This window comes from Podarcis muralis, chromosome 5 (assembly GCF_964188315.1).
Source record: "Podarcis muralis chromosome 5, rPodMur119.hap1.1, whole genome shotgun sequence".
Taxonomy (NCBI): domain Eukaryota; kingdom Metazoa; phylum Chordata; class Lepidosauria; order Squamata; family Lacertidae; genus Podarcis; species Podarcis muralis.
In genome coordinates this window covers 89,175,204-89,195,236 of record NC_135659.1, presented here as the reverse complement: position 1 = coordinate 89,195,236, position 20,033 = coordinate 89,175,204, and the positions used below count along the sequence as shown (strand labels likewise).

At 38.4% G+C, this 20,033-nt stretch overlaps 1 protein-coding gene across 2 annotated transcripts in view; it reads left to right on the top strand.

The window, feature by feature from the left end:
* SYCP2 (synaptonemal complex protein 2) overlaps nt 1-20,033 on the top strand; it is a 39,987-nt gene that overhangs the window by 1,532 nt on the left and 18,422 nt on the right. Inside the window, exons 3-23 of one of the 2 annotated variants that reach the window (XM_077929330.1) lie at nt 1,004-1,089; nt 1,838-1,926; nt 2,676-2,710; nt 3,642-3,784; nt 3,862-3,914; nt 4,944-4,989; nt 5,563-5,658; nt 6,145-6,205; nt 6,429-6,577; nt 7,916-7,990; nt 8,464-8,622; nt 8,721-8,817; nt 12,191-12,366; nt 13,632-13,707; nt 13,901-13,958; nt 15,161-15,294; nt 15,385-15,746; nt 17,292-17,416; nt 17,619-17,655; nt 17,981-18,054; nt 18,137-18,194. In XM_077929330.1, the coding sequence (XP_077785456.1) occupies nt 1,004-1,089; nt 1,838-1,926; nt 2,676-2,710; nt 3,642-3,784; nt 3,862-3,914; nt 4,944-4,989; nt 5,563-5,658; nt 6,145-6,205; nt 6,429-6,577; nt 7,916-7,990; nt 8,464-8,622; nt 8,721-8,817; nt 12,191-12,366; nt 13,632-13,707; nt 13,901-13,958; nt 15,161-15,294; nt 15,385-15,746; nt 17,292-17,416; nt 17,619-17,655; nt 17,981-18,054; nt 18,137-18,194 (2,189 nt within the window). The remainder of the gene's footprint in view (nt 1-1,003; nt 1,090-1,837; nt 1,927-2,675; nt 2,711-3,641; nt 3,785-3,861; nt 3,915-4,943; nt 4,990-5,562; nt 5,659-6,144; nt 6,206-6,428; nt 6,578-7,915; nt 7,991-8,463; nt 8,623-8,720; nt 8,818-12,190; nt 12,367-13,631; nt 13,708-13,900; nt 13,959-15,160; nt 15,295-15,384; nt 15,747-17,291; nt 17,417-17,618; nt 17,656-17,980; nt 18,055-18,136; nt 18,195-20,033) is intronic. The other variant, XM_077929331.1, reaches the window with a different exon arrangement.

Genomic DNA, 20,033 nt, shown 5'->3' with positions numbered 1-20,033 from the left:
AGATGCTGGGCTGGGGGAAGGCACTTCCACATTGTCAAAAAGAGAAAATGCATCCCAAAAAGTGGCAGGGAGAGGAAATAGACTTACATAAACTTTGCATATACTGATTTATGTGGAGAGAGGAAGAAAGAAAAATTGATGGATGCACATTTAGGCTGTGCTGTGTACACACAACTGGCTTAAAATGCAGCCAAGTCATTTTTTTCCAATTTGGATGAATCTGGTTTCATCTTCTTACAAAATGGATTGTGGCTAATTTTGTGTGTATACCACTTCCAAAAACAGTGCTGGGAGTCCACTGGATGAATAGTAAATAGGAGGATGTACACAGCCTTAGGTATTTTTACAGTAATTTAAATAGAAATGCAGTACATTTCACTATAATGGGGATCAGGTAAACTGCGCTTGCTTAGTTTGCTGTCCAGATGTTGTGTGTTGGTGGGTCTCTTCAAGAAACCTACTGCCCCTTCTTATAATTCTTTATCTTTAAAGTTGACTTGGACTAGACAGCTCTTCAAATAGAAGGCTGTCTTATATAAAGTAAGACACATGGCGACCTTATTGGATTATGAAGTTTCAAATAATCTACAAGCTTTGAAAGATGCTAAGTTTGTGGCTCTCTGTAGAAATGAAAAGGACTACTTTTGAATCATTATAGAGAAAGAGGCTGCAATCCTCTATACAGTCTTCTTAAATCACATTGATTTAAGATTTGAGCAGCCCAACTTTCTACAGAGATGCAGCCAAAAGCTCTAGCAAATGAGCTTTACTGTTCCTTGTTCCTTTCAGGTTGCATAAATTAAAGATGGCTGAAATTTAGAATGCTTGTATGTTAAATTCCTGTTTGTTTTGTGTCACTTCAGACAATCAGTATTTATAAAGCTTGCTTGCTTTCTAAATGAAAGGCTTTAAAAGTGCTTATTCACACTATAATTGCCAGTTTTTTTGAAATATATGGCTTTGTAGAGACTTATGTAAATGATATATTACGATATTTGTTTAGGTAAAATACAAGTACTAGAAAATTTTGTTTTGCGAACATGCGCACTTGCTACCGATAAAAGAATTAACATTTATATTCAGCAGGAGGTAAGAAATTTCTTTCTTCTGAACAATGTTAGGTTTTAATGATTATCCCCTGTTACCTGGTGTATTTTAAAAAGTTTTTATTCAGTTTTTGAAAAGACAGTATAGAAATAATGCACATATACCTACTTCTCTGATCTCTGTGTCCATTTGTTTTAACGTGTTTATTTAGATGCATTTCTTCTATATATTTTTGAAAAATGTTTCTCTGCTAGCACTATCCCATTTTTATAATTTAAATAAACACCCATTTTTTCTCAAGCACTTTAAAGAACATTTCCTTTTCCCCCCTTCTCTTATGTAATTTCTGTTGTTCAGTCCCTTATGTATTCTTTGGCTACTCTATCAGCACATAGCTGATACCATAGCTGACATACCAGCCACTAGGGTTGACTTTTGAAAAGTGCTTTTGTATTTTTAGCGATGCTTCATTGTGTATAGTCGGCCACATACTTGTCCAACAAAGGCCTGACTGACTTGTTCTTCTGCACATTGTGGGTAGATAGTTTATCCAGACGTTAGCAGAGGAGAATTCCTCTTGCTCCACTAAACTGATAACCCTGTGTTGTACCCTTAGACTCAGATTTATATATTACAGAATAAACATTTAAGATCTGCAGTCATTAAGATCGAGATTCTTAAGTTACATTGTTTTAATGGACAATTAAAGATATTCTTTCACCTAATGCATTGCAAATATTTCTTGTTCTAATGTGGTTAATTTTCAATCATTTATTTTTATTATCCTTAGGCAGTAAGAAAATTGAACACAATGCTTGATTCTATGCCCCGAGATACTAGAAAGAAAATTATTTCTACAGAGGAAATGCAAGAAGTCATGTAATTATTTAATCTTTAATATAATTACATAAGTCTTTTCCCTTTTCATAAAACTAGTACCTTGGTAAGAGAATCTAATTTTGAGGCAAAATCATTTTGTTGACATGGCTTAAAATATTCTTTAGGCACAATCCAGCCTCTGGGTTAAGCATTTTTAGAAAGCTGCTCTTAGAAGGCAGTATCAAAGAAGAAAGATCACAAGATGCTGGTGTAAGGAAAGTCAATGTAAATTAATGCAGAAATCTCAGCCAGATCAAACATGACAGGTGGCCAACCAACCTCTGCTTAAGAACCTCCAGGAAAGGAGAGTCCATCACTTCTCTTGAGAGTCTGTTCCACTGTCAAACAGCTCTTACTTTTCTGTTCTTCCTGATGTTTAGTCAGAATCTCTTTTCTTGTAACTTGAATCCATTGCTTCGGCTCCTATCCTCTGGAGCAAGAGAAAACAAGCTTGCTCCATGTGACAACCCTTGTGATATTTGAAGATGGCGATTATATCTCCTCTCAGTCTCCTCTTTACCAGACTAAACATACCCAGCTCCCTCAAGTGTTCTGATAAAGATAGGCCAAACGTTATTTTTATTTTTACAAAAATCAGCCCAAAAAGAAACAGAAAAGACGACTTTTTGGAATAAGATATTCTTAATTGTGGATATCACCATGAAGGGGATGCACTAATCGTTAAACAAAAGTATATAATTTAAAAACAAAAAAGAAAAACACCTGAATCATAATATTTTGTTTTGCAGGAATGATATGGGAAAGAGAATTTTGGAAGCTGGGGGTAAGTGCAGAGGATACTCATGTTTCTTAGCTTAGATAATGTAACAGGAGTAGTTTTGCTATTGTGCCCATATTGACAATGTTAGCAGTATAAAGAATCGCATTTGAACATGAACATTAATTTGACAAAAGCATTCAGTTCACACATAAAAAGAACCCTCCCAGCTCTCACCTGGGAGCTTTCCCCTCTTCCTCCAGCTTCTCACACTGGGAGATCCTCTCTACCCTGCCTCTCGTGCAAGGCCCTTCCATCACTTTCCTGTATGTCTCTTCCTTTAATTTAAGATAGGGAACTTCAAAAATCAAAACAGAAATATAGATAGAATTAACAAAAAGAAAACAATAATTAAAGATCATAGAAATGTAAGATAAGTAACTAAAACCAAAGAGAGAGCTCTTCTTATTCTCTGTTTGCCAATTATGTAGATAACAATTATTCAAAATATGTACTTCATGTTAATATCCAGCTGTATTAAAGTTCAGCTTTTTCACAATCTGCTAGGTGTTGTTTTCTTCATCTTCAATCCGAGGCATCTCAAAATTGCCTTTTTCCACTCTTTGAATAGGAGATCCCCATTGGCACTCAAGGACTCTAGTTATGCAGTATCTTCATATAAAAAAAACAACAACCCTACTGAGTATGCTCAGTCCTCACTGGGGTGTTTTAGAGGCTTTTCCCTCTAAAGGTTATACCTACTTCTGCAAACCTTGAGGTCCCCCAAATCATACTCATGCTCCCTTTTTGTTTCTCAGTAGCCCAGTTTGTTTCTCAATAGCCCAGATAGCTACAGTACATGGCTATCATAACCCATTACCTTTATGCAATATATCATACATTGTATCATTTTTTAAAATTTAAGCAACTAGTTAGCAAGTGTAATATTTATCCCTGGAAGGAGGTTTTATGCTAATATTGCTCTCGTACATTATAGACTATGACCTCCAAGTTGCCATTACAGAAGCTTTGTGCAGAATGACATCAGAAAAACAGAGGCGAGAACTCGCAAGCCATTGGTTTTCAATGGAGTTTGTTAGTAATGCATTTAAAGAAATTAAGGATTCTGAGTTTGAAACAGTAAGTCACATTCAAATACTAAGTATTTCAAAGCAAAGGTATGATTGCAATACTTATGCTGCTTTTCTCCTTAACAGGATTGCAGAAAGTTCCTTAACCAGGTGAATGGCATTTTTGGAGACAAAAGAAGGTATGAAGTTAGCAATGAACCACCCTAAGATCGTTTGATGTCAGGCGGTATAGAAATGTGATTAATAAGAATAGTAACGGAAAGGACTTTTTTAATTGGAGAAGAATGCAACATTAGATATATATATATACACATGCAATGATATGGCTTGACCTTTCATAAGGTCATAACACCTTGTTTGTGGGATCTGCACTGGCTGCTAAACTGCTTCCAGGCCAAGTTTGGCAGTTTGATAAGGCCCTATACTGGATGTAGTCAGATTACTCAATGGGTCACTGCTTTCTGCAGAAAACTGTCTTATTAAAGTCTGCAAAATATCAGAAACCTGCTCCACAGCAACCCAGAACAGCAGTATCATTGTGGCTGCCGGTTCTTTGTGGAAAAGCAATCTTGTTAAGGAGGGACGCGGGTGGCGCTGTGGGTAAAAGCCTCAGTGCCTAGGACTTGCCGATCGAAAGGTTGGCAGTTCGAATCCCCGCGGCGGGGTGCGCTCCCGTCGCTCGGTCCCAGCACTTGCCAACCTAGCAGTTCGAAAGCACCCTCGGGTGCAAGTAGATAAATAGGGACCGCTTACAAGCGGGAAGGTAAACGGCGTTCCGTTTGCTGCGCTGGCTCGCCAGATGCAGCTTGTCACGCTGGCCACGTGACCCGGAAGTGTCTGCGGACAGCGCTGGCTCCTGGCCTCTAGAGTGAGTTGAGCGCACAACCCTAGAGTCTGTCAAGACTGGCCCGTACGGGCAGGGGTACCTTTACCTTTTTACCTTTAATCTTGTTAAGATATGACAGGTACCCACTTTTTGCAGTTTGTTCCTTCTTTTGCTTGAGGCAAGAAACTTAATCTCTCTAATAGAATCTTCCTACCAGTTGGGGAAAATATATATAAACTTTTTTTTAGGAAATATTTTGTCCATAAGCAGGACTTTAATTTTTTCCCATTTGAAAAGGTAGTGGAAAGTGGGAACAATTACCTGTGTGAGTAATGAGATGGGAAATGAACATATCTTCATTCTGTAAATACTTTTTTGACAGGGTTTTTACCTATCCTTGTTTATCAGCTATGCTTTGTGAACATGAGGTACGTTTATTTCTTTTGTCTTGTGTATCTTTTGTTTTATTAGAACTATTGGTGTTTTTGTTTAAAATTGAAACAGAGATATGTGTTTGATAGATTGTCAAAAAATTAGAGGTTCTTTGGAATGAAAAGGCAAATGAGTTATTATGACATTGGAGATTTGACATCAACATAAAATTCTGGGCCAATTTGGACCTGGCATTCCTAGTTTATTAAATTTAATAATGTTGAAATGAGTGTTTGACTAGTGTGCTCCCCCACATCTCTTCCTTTTAAACATTGTCCTCTTGGCATCTTAGTCACAGTTCCCCATTATCTTTGAAATGGAGAACTATGTTTTGATGTCGGTTTACTAACAGTTTGATCCTGGTTAGTAAATTAATATTTCCTGTTTCAAATGTAATTGGGAACAATAGTTTTAGGGGACCAGGAATGAAGTTCTGAATATGATGTGCAAGATAAAGGGTTGAGTATACAGGCCTTACCTGTTCAATAAAACTATTGTGTATTTAGTAAGAAATCTTACACCATTACACATGCATTTATAATTTTATATTTGGATTGAATTTCCTTTAGCTACAGATCCCAGCAGATGACAACCTTGAAGAATTTTGGATTGATTTTAATACTGGTAGCAAAAGTATATCCTTCTATGTTGCTGCGGATGATGGCGTAGGTTAAGTTTTCTTATTGTATTAATTTTTTAGGGGTAGTTTAGTAGTCAAAGAAAATCAGTTAAGCTCTGCTGTGAAGGTACATTAGAGTAGCTGAGTGGATTTAGTAGATGTAGACTTTTTTCAAAACTACACTAGGTGTGGCAAGGGCCTGCATGGATTTTTATAGTCCTTGTCCTGCTCCTCCCCCAGCTGATGTGTCCATATACTCAATCAAACGTACCAGGTTTCCTAGCCCACTTTGGATAGTTGGGGGAAGGGAGCAGGTATAAAAAAGTGAGTGGAAAGTGGCACCTGTAACAGAAAAAACGGGCAGATCACTTAGAGATTTGGTTGACATGCTGGTCCACGATCCTCCAGGAAAACTAGTGCTCCAGGAGAACTAGTTGTTAACCTGAAATGTATGCCTTTTAACACCATATTATGCAAGCAAACAAAAATGCAGTAAGAACTCTCATCCCTTTTCATCAAATGTTATTTTTAGGGTCATCAGTGGGAAACTGTTTGCATCCCTGAAGAAGAAGTAAAAACATACATTATTGAAGGTATTGAGCACATAAATTTATTTCTTATTCACAGTTAACTGTTTCTATTAAACGGGAAGGATGGGATTCATAATGAACCAATGGTATGATCATTACTCATTTCTTTTTTTAAAAAAAACAACAACCCTAGTTTATTTGAATGCTGCATGCTTCTGCAATTTTTACAAATAATTAACATATAAGTAATAACAATTTAATATGAACACACTTCATTGTTGCCTAGAGAAAGACAATAAGAAATTGTTGACAATACATTTACACAATCCAATGTCTGTGGGTATCCAAGAAGGAGAGAAAATAATACTGCATTTTGATTCGGCATTGGAAATTGTGGATGCAGCGTTGAAGGTTTATGGTGCCTATAAACGTCAGGTAAAAGCGAACCAATTTCCTTTCTCATCTATCCTCTATCTAGCAACTGAAACAAAAATGGACGTTTCACTTTTGAGTGATTATAGTTCTTTTCATAGTTGGTTCTGTTTCTATTTATGCATTGCCAGTTATTCCTAAATGAGCACCGCATGCAAGCACTTGTCACAAATTAATCTAGGGTTTTCCAGTTCTGAAACTGCCGCAGAATAAAGCAGTGGTGATTTGTGTAGGCAACTGTTGAGCAAAATGGGGGAAAGAATAGAAATGTACAATAAATTACCTTTTAAATGAGAAACAGTCTAATACAAGGGTCACGAATATTTTTGGACCACATTTCAAATTTTGAGATAGTACTGGGGGCACTGGTTACAAAATTGCTGCTATGGGTTTGGGCATGCCAGAACACACAACTAGAGACAGCCATCCCTAATCACCTTATGCTTACCATTGGAAGTCAGCTATGTCCTGGTCTTGATTGTGGAGATCACACAATATTAATTTCACATGCACGTACATACTGCTGCTGTCTAATAGTAACAGGAAGCATTCTTCCGTACCAGGAAGAATATACAAGGTAGACACACCATAGTCTCTCATTTCACAGAAATCACATAGAAGGTAGCTGAACATTTTGCCCCATCATTTTCTTTCTAGGAGGGCTAAAGACTTTCTTTTTAAATAAAAGTTCAGAAATCTGAGGCCCCTGCTGAGGAAACACCAGTAAAGGTGCTGTGGCACCATGGGTGCTGTATTAGTCTAATATAAGGCTTTAAGCTAACATGTGATACAACAATTCAAACATACTGTCCTCACAAAAAAATGCATACACACTTTTCCTGAAAGCGTCCTGAACAAGCGGAAGCAATTTCCAGTGAGCTGGAAATGGCAAAAGGGAAAGCTTTTCAGATCCATATTGACGGTTTCCCCCACAACAATGTTGTGAATTAGTCATTGTCCAAGAGAAAACACAAAAGAGGTCTCATAATAAAGCCCTTTATAATCTAAAAAGTGCATTATTTCTTTGTGTAAAGAGCCTAAACTGCAAAAATAATATTTCCCCTACTTACCATAAATTATTTTTATTTTGTATTTTCTGTTATATAGTGGTACCTCTGGTTAAGAACTTAATTCGTTCTGGAGGTCCGTTCTTAATCTGAAACTGTTCTTAACCTGAGGTACCACTAATGAGGCCTCCTGCTGCCGCCGTGCCACCACCGCACAATTTCTGTTCCCATCCTGAAGCAAAGTTCTTAACCTGAGGTATTATTTCTGGGTTAGCGGAGTCTGTAACCTGTGGTACCACTGTATTGTGAAATATTTACTACTTACATTTTTCAGGGATTTACAAAGAAGAATACTATGTCAGTTGCCAAAACAACAGTACATGTCATTTTTGATGAAAGTGAATCACAGGTTTGTATTTCAGTTTATAATGGGATAATATTAAAAGCAAGCTTCTGACTAATAAATATTGAAGGCGTGCATTATTGTCTGAGATGGTGTATATTTTATCATTTCTTTATCTGTTCATGTCTTTCTCATGAAAACCTTGTTATTCAAAAGCCTAAAAGTGACTTCATCCATTCACATTAAATCCCAGCAGAACAGCTGGATGTTTGCATGTGTGCATTTTAAACAAAATACTTTTGGGGCTACTATTTTATTCAGAATCTGCATGTGAGGGTTCAAATCCTACTTCCAATGTCATGCATTATTTTACACACCTCAGTCATGCTCCCCATTACTTGCCTTTTTTCTAAACTGAAAAGCACCCAAAATCAAAGCCTTCCCTTCTATTCTTTTACCCATTAACTTTATTTGAAATATTTTTAATAAATCAATTAGTATTGAACTGGGATTTTATTTTTATTTTTTTAAATAAACAGGTTATTGTACCAGAAAGTCAAGTATCTCCTTTGGAAGAAAACTCCTGTAAACCACTGGAAGATAAAGAAACTCATTCCCCACCACATCAGTATCTTCAGACACAGAAAAATTTGAATCAGAAACTTAATAAGGGGGACTTGCAAACGGTTAAATCCAAGGTAATTTGTATAATAAAATGCAAAAGAAAATGATGCATATTACATTGCACGGTTAGATTGGCATTATTTTAAATTATGCTTTTCTGTTTTATTTCAAGATTAATCCAGGTAAAAGGAAAGTGTCTGAGGCATCAATGGTGGTGCTGTCTGCTGCCAGGTTGTCTATGCCAAGTCCATTACCAGCGGTTAATACTTGTAAGTTAGATGCAATGTTGTAAGGTGTAATTTACTGTTGTATTTGCCATCTGCTATGAAAAATGCCTTGTTTTTATAACACATCAACAATTATGATCAACATCTGGGACAGGGGAATAAAATACCCTTAATAAGATTTTGGGCAGAGCAATCCAGTACTCCAGTTATGCTAGGTGTGAGGGAGATACAACTCTGCTGTGTTGGCAGACAAATATATGCTTAACCTAGGAGGCAAGGGAAAAATACAACTCAGAAAACCCCCAAACTGTACAAAAATGGCTGATATACCCTAATCAGGGCTCTGCCTGCAACAATGGACATGAATTCACATAGATCAAAATGAGCCCTCAACACCCATCATAAGATGACAAGATGACACTGCCCTCACTTCTTGAACCCTGGTGACTCAGGCCACAGTGGCCCCACTACTCCCAGTCCTACAGGCAGGGGTTCAAGCCTTTCATGTTGCTCAAAAGCACAATTTTTTAGGACAATACTTCTCCATCTGGAGTTTTGCCACTGGGTGCGTGCAGGTCTTAGGACAACACTTGGGGACCAAGTCAGGCCTCATTGGGAATAGCCTCTCAGACCTGACCCCTGGTGCCTTTACTAGATTTGATCTCATGCTCTCTGCTACAGTCTATAAAGGGCATCCCCCACAATTTTAGAACCAAAAGCAGCCGTAACAGCTTTTTAGAATCATGCCAAGAAGCTCCTGGCTTCCTCAGCCACCACAAACCGCAAAAGAAGTCATTTCCGTGGGTTAAGGAAGCGTTAACTGGGTTGGGCAATGATTACAAGCTATGAGGAAGGCAGGAGAGCAGAATTGTGGGAGATGTAGTGAATCTCCTCAGTTTTTTCTCCTGCCTTGGTGAAAGAGTCCATTCCTTCCAGCTCTCTCTGTTTTTCTGCCTTCTTCCACTCCTCAAGTTCCAGAAGCTACCGCTCTCCCAGGAAACACTCAAGAAAAGTGCTCTCCACAGAAGGCACACTTGTTGCCTTGTTTGAACAGCTTTGCCTTATGGAGTGAGTAGGAAAAGCAAACCGAGTGAGGATATCCTCCTGCTAGTGTAGCTGTTTGAAGGGGGGGGGGGGAGATTCAAACCCAAAATAAGGCATAAAACAGCAACACCAGAAGCAACATAAATCATTGCACCCTTAAAGATTTTAATCTTTTAACTTTCTTTAATGCCTCCCTTCATGTGAAATATATCAAAGAAAGATGATTGTGCATATGTGAGGACCTTTGATGTTAATAGAATATATAGTTCCTTCCTCCTAAATCTCAAATGTTAATGTTGTATTCAGCACTTTCCAGCATTAAGTTGCAATGAAGCATCTTTTTATTTGAATTTTATCAGCCAGTAGTTGCTTTTTATGTACCTCAAATAACGGGCCTCCTTTATTGAGCCTGCTAATGGTTTCCACAAGCATTTTCTTATTCATTTATGTAGGACACAGGCTAGGCTCTGGCAAAACTCTGGGGAGGGGAGTCTATAGTTATGGAGAAGCCAGAGAACAGTAATGTGTGCCTTTTCTGTTTGATATTGATTCATGGTGGTTTGAAATCAGGCGATGCTTTGATCTTAATTGTTGCAGAAGTAATTGAAAATTGCCTCATTTTGCGCAAAGTTGCCTCAACTAGGAAGCCAGTGATTTATGACTTAATAGTCAAAATCATTTTGCATTGTTGGCAGAAAGTTATAGTCATCTATGCTTTTGATGGCCCATTCTGTCATAAGGCAAATTGCAGTTATAGATACTGAGTACTCTTCAAAGGCACTATCACATTACAGTAGCAGAGTCTTAAGCTTTTAAAGTCAGTAAATGGTTAAATCTATATGTTGACTTTTAACTGTAATAAATCTTTACACCTGTCCTCCCTTTAAAGAGATGCCCTCTGTCCCCAGCCCTCTGTCCAGCCCCCAAAAAACACCTCTATGAGAGATATAAGATTTTGTGAGTGGTGCAAGGTGAGCTTCTTGGCTAAGAGGTGGGTTAGGAGCATAGGAAACTGGAATATATCAAGTTTATCCATCTAGCCCAGCATTGTCAACTTTGACTGGCAATAGCCATGTTTACAGACAGAAGTTTTTGTCATCCCCTCTACCTGACCCCTTTAACTGGAAATGTGTTGGATTGAGTAGAACATGGGACCTTTTGCATGCAAAGAATGTGCTTGACCTCTGCACTGTGGTCCCTCCACCTGGTTTTAGAATCCAGATCTTCCTCTCTGTCTCTTTCTTACATCACACTGTCTCTCAACACTAGAGTTGACCCCCATACATATTCCAATCTAGAAAACCAAGCAAGTTCGTCAATATTCCTCTCACCTTTTAATGTTACATTTCTTACAGTGGGAGACAGATTTTCCTTAAAGACAGTAGTCCTAATAGCTGGATTGATCAGCTGCAGATTTGCCAAATTCTGATATTCACAATAGCTTTTTATGAAATGTACTCGAAACTAAGAGATCAGCATAATATGAAAGTGGACCTCAGTATTGTTTTGTGCCTGTAGTAGGCTTATATTTGAAATATGATTTATTTTTAAAAGCACTTTTATTGTAAGGTTAAGTTTCAAAGTGTATTGGCAAATCTTTCCAATGTGATCTTTGATGTTTCCCAAGTTGCTGACTTAAGGAAAGTGACTGTCATCTTAAATGCCAATCCCCCCCCCCCCCAAGCTCAGTTACACCTGGCTCTTAAAAGTTTAGAATGTGGCAGTCCTACTCTTCCATGACTATGCTCTGGGACTCTGACTTCAGCTCAGACATGGTCAGAACCAGGGGCAGAGACTCCGGAGCTGAGTGATATGTCCAAAACCTGGACATGTGCCCACTACCTGACCTAGATGATGACTAACTGTTAGTTTTCTGAATGCATCCTTCATGTCCACTAAAAGAAATGTTCGCAGCAACATTCCTGCTCTCTGCCTATATCTGTCTCTAATCCTATTCTAAAGTATAACTTTTTGGTTCGGCCAGCAGGATCTGGGTAGCCTGTGTTAATGTCTTTATTTGAACGAAACAATTTAATCTTCTGTAAACATTGCATTTGGTACTTCACATATGTCATTTTACATGCTGATCTCCATATTGATTCTGTAAATAAACATTTTTTCTATTTTTAAATCGAATTTGGGACTCCAAGGTGTTTGTGGTTCCCACAAGTAATTGAAGCAAGAAGAGGTATAGTGTGAGATCCCCCATGGCATGTGATGAGTTCCAGATTAAAGATTAAAACTGAGAGACGAATAGTTCTGCTCTGTTCAATATCCAAGTTGTAGTAAGCCCATTTGCTGCAGTTTTGGCACAAACAACACAGAACATGCAAACTTCATTAAAATAACTCAAATGTGGATTTGTTTCCAGCAACTCCACTGAAAAGCAGGGTTAAAGCACCTCTTCAAATGACGAGCTCTATGGGAAGAACTGATATTTTCTCAATAACTGAGGAAAGAGCAGTGAATTTCAATCAAGAAGATGATTATGCAGCTCTATCTTCTGTTACGAAGTCTGTAAGAAAGGATAATTCTGCTGCAAAAAAGGTAGTTATATGTTTGCGTAACTTAAGGTGGACTCGCATGGAAGCTTCAAAACCACACAATAGTACTGGTTGAAGCTGGCAAAGAGCTGCCCATTCTTATGTGGGCTGTCTGGGACCAGGTTTGTGATACTGGAGAACACATTGGCCAAGGATTTATGACATCGCTATGGGACAGCTGGCCTATACTTTGAGTTTAGCCAGGTAGAAATCTCAAAGCCATTATTTTTGCTCTTGCTGAATCCTTGTGTACACTGTTTGCTCCCTTTCTGAAGCGTAATTTGTAGTTAAAATACATCAAATAAATCAAGACTGAGTGGACTTTGGACTGCTTAACTGTATTGCAATGATCAAATGATCATCATTAAATTCCAGACAAATACAAACACAAAAGGCTAATTTTTATAGCACTCTCTGTATGTGCATGTCAATCCAGCCAACCTTCATTGAGCTTGGACTTTATCAGTTCTACTCCAAAGCCCCAAAGTGAAGGAGGATGTTGGAGGAATATGTTTTTTGTCTGTCTGCTGTTGATTTTTTCGTTACCTAACATATCAGTTTCCTTTTAATTACCGTATTTTTTGGCCCATAGGGCGCACCTAGTTTTTTTTGGGGGGGGAAATAAAGAAAAAAAAATATTTCCCCCCCAGGTGTGGGGCTGGGGCGGGGGAAACCCGAGCTTCCCCCGACCCCAGCTCCCAGAACAGGCAGCTCTCCACGGCTTGCGGAGAGCTGCGGGAAGCCCGAAGCCTGGGGGGCACTGAGCTCAGCGCGCCCCCAGGCTTCGGGGTGCAGGCAGCTCTCCACAAGCCGTGGGAGAGCTGCGCGAAGTCGTGCAGCTCTCCCACAGCTTGCGGATAGCTTCCTGAAGCCTGTAGAGCGAGAGGGGTTGGTGCGCACTGACCCCTCTCGCTCTCCAGGCTTCAGCGAAAGCCTGCATTCGCCCCATAGGACGCACACACATTTCCCCTTCATTTTTGGAGGGGGAAAAGTGCGTCCTATAGGGCGAAAAATACGGTAGTCCAGGCCATTTACACTTACCTGCAAATAAATCCCATTGAACTCAATAGGATTTCCCTTGAGCATGCATGTACTGCATGCATTGTACTGTAAGTTTTAAAAAAATGTTTATTATGTGATATTGATCTTTGAGAGTTTATGTATTTTGTGCTTGAACCTGTGAAACAGTTTGAACAATATTTGAGAAACTGAGATGAAAATAAAAGCATGCTAATTACATCAATAATTTTTTATTGTGTTTATATACAGCAAGCTCCAATTCAAAATGTTGAAAACATGCCTTATGAGGAAGAAGTTTTAAACACCAGTGAAAAACAAAAAGCAGGCAAGTTGCTTGACACGTTTCACTAGTTTTGCTTTTAAATTATTTTCATATTTGTCTCATTTCAGTTGATTGTATGTAGCCCTTGCAGCTGAAGAGTCGGTTAAAAATGTTCTAAAAAGGAATAAAATTTGGATGCAAAATCTTTAACGAGATGAAAATTTTAATTCTAATTTTATGTCTATATTTCACTTAGATGAATTGATGGATATTGTTCCTGATTCTCAGCTGGTAGAAAGAAGTGACAAATCATTGTAAGTAATGGAAATAAATTATAAACAGTAAATGTAAATGTTAACTAGTACTGATAGTAGAATATTCTTGTGGGTGGCTCTGATTTCATGTCAGGAGGTCTTTAGATAGGCCTATCATCAGTTATCTTCTCTCTCAAGCAAAAACATGGATGTTAGCAGGGTGGGGTCCAAAATCCCTTCCAGCCTATTGCTTGGAAACTTTGGCTGTCACTTATTATCATAATTTCTTTTGGCCTTCCTTACGCCTTGCTTACTAGGTTAAAAAACAACTCTTAAAAGAGTTAGCATTTAGTTAGTGCAAGAGTTCTTCTTTGTAGCTCCTGCACAGTCACACAGGCCAGTTATTTGCCCATGCAGAGATAATTCGGTTAAGTTCTAAAGCTAGCATACAGTTTTGGTGGTTGCCCTGCTGCCCCCACCATCTATGGGCATACATGGCTCCCACCTTCTATTCTCCTTTCACCACCCCAGCAGTAACTTGCTTGGAGAACTGCTCTTTGCTAAGTATTATCTCTGCGAAGGAAAAAAAATGAACCCCCCCTTACTTTTATATTTTCTTTTATCTATGTTTCTTTCTTATACTTCTGTCTTTTTGTTTTCATTGGTTACTCCCTGGTTGTGTTTTTCCATCTTTACAGGTTTGTCACTCAAGAGGTGGGATTTTTTCTGTAGATAACTGTCCTTCTGGGAGTAAACTAATTGGTATAGTCTCTATGTCTTCTACTTTCCCAACATAGCCATGCTTTAACTTGCCAGGCAAGTGGTAGATGACTTTGTGTCTAAGAGCACTGCTTTGGGAAAAGGCATTGCTGAGCAAGTCAGGCTTACTCTTTCAAAGCCTCCACATTTTTTGCAGGGGAGCAGAGCAGACACCAGTGGCTTTTGCATTTCTTCAGGAAGATGGCAGGCCACTCATAACAGATTTTATGTGTTTCCTGGAGGCGAGGAACTTTAAAGTTTTTTACGCTGCCTTATACAGACAATCAGGTTAGCTCTGCGGCTTCTGAGCAATTGGTTTACAGTAGTCTATAGGCCTTAGGTCCAAAGGAAAAAAGAGAAGTGTTTTACTGGAGCACTTTTCATTGCAATAGAGCCCAAAACTTCACAGACCTATGATTCACAAAGCCTCCTACTAAGCAGGGAGGGACAACCACATACAGTAGTGATAAAAGTAGGATTTTTTCCCCATTTGCTTTATTTAGGTTACCTGGCATTCTGGAAAATTCTGCTGCAGAAGCTAGAACTCGGAAAAAACAGAAGTGTTGGGTACCTGAGCAGATAATATCACATTGTAACAAGCAGAATAGTAGTGCACTGGGAAATACAGACTATCAAGGTTAAACTTTTACTTCATTTATTAGAAGTGTTAAATCAGGTTTTTCTTAAAATCCCATTTTTAACTTCATTTTGTGTATGTGTACATTAGGTCCTAATTCATGTAGTAAAGCTGTCAAGCCAAGAGTGTTCACGTCAGTATTTGAAATGCCTTCTCCAGGGCTGAAAAACAATCATCACAGCTATGGAAAAATCGTGGAGCAGCAGTACAATGAAATCAGTAAAATACCAGAAAAAACTGGCAATATAAAGAGCACAGAGTCACGGAACAGTTTTAAACATTTGGATGAGAGCATATCAAAAGATAACAGCATAAAGCTTGCTCCTGGTAAACATGAAATGTCACTTAAAGCAACAACGAGTTCAAGACACTCAGAATTAGTTATGGAAACCAATTGTGACGCTAGCTTTGATGTTTCTTTTGGAAAAGGAACTGACAAGAAAACAGATCAGGTAAAATGAGAGAAGGCAAAGCAGCCTCAGAATTACTTTTCTATTTGGAAATCATAGTCATGACTTTTCATATTTTTTAAATAAGTTGTATATAATCACTACATCAAGTAACCCTGCCAGTTTGTTAAGATTTCAAATTGGTACAGTGTCACGCACCAAGCCGGTCAGTAAATCACACAGTTCCAAAGCTACACGATCTTCACAAACTTGTCTGTGTTTCAGGCCTAATGAGCACAGCAGTTCATGCCCTGTAGGTCCTACTCCATGAAATCAGCTGCCGAGACTAAAAGTCCTGCCTGCCTACAGCCATCCGTGTCTCCTCTAGGGCTTCTTGCAAGCAATCAGAGACTGCACCTCTGTGCAGCCTGCCTTGAATAAATGATGATGATGATGATGATGATGATGATGATGATATTTATATGCCGCCCATCTGACTGGGTTGCACCAGCCACTCTGGGCGGTTCTCAACAAAATATTAAAAACACAGTAAAACGTCACCCATTTAAAACTTCCATGAACAGGGCTGCCTTCAGATGCCTTTGCTCTTCCAGTTTCATACCTCTTCTGGTTCCAGGGGGAAGGGGAGTTTATTGCAGCAGAGGGGTGGAGATACCCATTACTCTCATCTCTGCCTCTGAACCTCCCTCTTCCCACTTGTCTGCTTCAGCTTCTGCCTTTGATTCATGACGTCTGTCTGCCACAGCTCCCAACTCACTGAGCCCTGTTACCCTTCAAATTTTGACACCTCTTCTTCCCATTCTTCTCCCTGTGTCATAGTTGTCCAACCACCACTCTGGACTGGGTTCCCCAGCTAGTTTCTCCCACCACTCCTCTGTGTTCAACCAAACCATGACATACAGATATCATAAAATCTATTTAGGTTAAAATATTATTTCAAAGAGGTTGTGAACTGCTAAACATTATCACTTTCAAAATATATTTTTCCTTAAAATTGGTAAGTGCTTCATAAATGTTATGATTAAAGTTGTCTGCATTTACAAGTGCCCTGGTACCTAAACCCATGTTTAAAATTATTGTCACTTAATGGAGACTGTCTGCAAAAGGGATAGTGAACATGGTGCCCTCCAGATATTGTTGGGCTACAGTTCCACCATCCTTGACTCTGATTCCAGCCCTGATCTACAAAATAAAACGTAGGAAGAGACATACCCTGTAATTCTAGAGAGAACTAATGTGAATGGGGGAGAAAGCTTGCTTGTTTGCTGGATATTTTTTTTAAAAAAAAAAGTTTTGGAAAGATTCCATTCAAAAGCTTTCTTGTTCATCCAGTTGATAAACTCCAGTAAATAACTCCCAAACCATTTTTGCTCAGCTTTATTCACACTTATCTCCTTACTGCTGTTAATATCATAACTGCAAATGGCTTTAGTGGAGCAGAGATTTCCTGCATGTTGTGTGAATGCTCTTCATTTTCCTACTAGTATACAGAAACCTTTGACTTTCCGAACGGTGCTGTAGAAGCTGTACTATTCTACTAATCAGATTTTCTGGTAAATTTAACAAATTGTTTTCAAAATCTTACAGAAAGCAAAAGAAAAAGAAATGATGGAAACTACAGAAATGTTACTAAGTAAAATCAGCAACCGATACAAAGGAATGGATGGTGCAAAAAGTACAAGAAAATTGTGCCAGTTCTTTGCTAACAGGAGGTATTCTATACATATTTTCTTTTTATAGTAGTTACTTGCAGGCTAGTAATGTATTTAGAATTACAACATTTTACTGATCTTCCTTTAATTTCCATGATATTACTTAATTCCCCTAAAACATAGCATTAAAGCAAATGTTTTTTACTAATGAATTTTCTGGTATGAAATAGATTTATTATATTATTTTTACTTATTTTTACAGCACATCTTTAAATAAATCAGGTTTCAGTGTTTGCAAGGTATGTTGTTTTTCTATACAAAGAGGTATATTAAAATTTTGTTTTACAATTGTTTCAATATGTAAGAATAAAATATACATTCATATAGTAAATTTAATGTTTGACTCAATCACTTATTAATAATTACTGATCTAAAACTCCTTAGTGATATTTCATCTTTAAGATTTTGAACCTATTTGGGGGCAGCTTATGAGGCCAAAAAGCAACTTTTAAATATTCATATAATTAAATAAGTCTTATTGAAGTAAAAGAGGATTGCATGAGTTGAGGAGGTGTATTAATGCCACTAGACAGTTTTTCCCCCTAACTCTTCTTTTATGCCTAGAAAAAAAGTCAGAGCAGAAGTTCTAGAAGTTTAAAAACTACTACTTTGCTCAACGTAACTACTGGGCACCTTATGTAAGTAAAGCACCATCTCATACAAGTACAATAATTTAGATTATGAAGAGTATACTGAATGGAGTTTTATCTCTTTTGATAGGGACGATGTCTACAACTTTAATCTGAGTGGATCTGATGAACCTACAGTAAAACTTGGAGTAAGATTAGTATTGTAGCAAATAATGTGTTACTAATTATAAACCACAGAGCCTAGGGCTTGCCGATCAGAAGGTCGGCAGTTCGAATCCCCACAATGGGGTGAGCTCCCATTGCTCGGTCCCTGCTCCTGCCAACCTAGCAGTTCGAAAGCAGGTCAAAGTGCAAGTAGATAAATAGGTACCGCTCCAGTGGGAAGGTAAACGGCGTTTCCGTGCGCTGCTCTGGTTCGCCAGTAGCGGCTTAGTCATGCTGGCCACATGACCCGGAAGCTGTACGCCGGCTCCCTCAGCCAGTAAAGCGAAGTGAGTGCCTTTACGTTTACCTTTAATTATAAACAGATGATCACCTGCACAGTCACATTAGGGACAGCTCTACATTAGGTAGGGTATAGCAGCCCACATAAGGCAGACAATTTGGTAATAACGTTATAATGGGAAGAGCAGTCCTAATGGTGGGAAGCACATAGTGACAGATTCACTGCCACATCCTTAACCTTAGGCTATATCTTCAGGCTGGATCCATAGCTGGCCCTGCGCTGCCTCTGTAACACCCTGTTTTGCAGCCCTCCACTTAACTACTGCCAGCAGCAACAGCTTCCCAAGACACCCATGCTTACAACAGGAACAGTGAGGCCCCCATAGTGGCGAAGCCCCACTGTTGACAGAAGGGTACCTCCTAATTATATCCCATGCAACAGCACAGTTTTGAATTGTGCACTTCATTATTATATTTTTTGCCACCATGTGCCTTTGAAATTTTCTGGCTCCGGCTCCAGACATATCCCCAAACTGGGAGAAATTTAGAGGGAACAAACTGCACTTAATGTAAATGAATGATCGCTTAGGTAAATAAATAATTATAACATAATCTTGGCGCACTTTCATTTTCTTTACATAGTATAAATGATTTACCATATGGCTTATTTATTTATTTTTTAAAAAAACATTTTATTCAGCATGCTCCTTTGGTGATAATGATTTTTTTAAAAAAATTAATGATAATACATTAATCCAGTTCAAGCCACAGACAACTAATCAACAAGCAGGACACTCAGATTTAGGTGCATCAAATACATCAAAGAGTTCATCCTGCTAGCTCTGCATTCAGATTCCCATCTGCATCATAGGTAACTGTAGAAGAGATTTTGCACACAAAGATAAACATAGACGGAATAACATAAAATCACTCACTGAAATAAAAGGATTGCATTAAAACTGATAGTCCAAACACCATAGCCTGTCATTGTCTATCCACCTGCTCACTGCTTCCAAATGACAGTCACTAGAAGCCCAGAGAAAAAGATGTGTTCCTATTGCCACCTAAAACAACATGAATGTTGCAAGGATCTCCTCTGGCAGAGTAACTCCAGCAGTAGAGCAATAATGGCAAATGAATGCAGGCTGCACGAAGCAGCTCACCTCATGCTTTATTCAAAGGGCAGTGTGATTTGTATGGAAAACACGATTCCCTCAGATACCCATAATATTATAAGGATATCTTAAATTGAAAGAACTGATTATATTTTCCATGCCTCTAACATTTTAATAGGGATATTTGCTACTTCAGAGGTTCATAATGAGATTTGGAACCATGTAAAATGTGTTTATTTAGAAGGGGCTTATCTAACCCTATGCATTGCTACAGCTATATACAAAATAGACTGAATTAATGGAGGATATGGAAAAACAATTGTAGTATTTCCTATGCTGTTTCAGTAATTTTTACTAAGTCTCTATAGTCTTTTGCAGAAGGATACAGTCTGTTTTTGTAAATTTCATTACAAAAAGGAAATAAAAATACTTGATTGCTTGGGTGATATAACCATCAAAAATAGATGA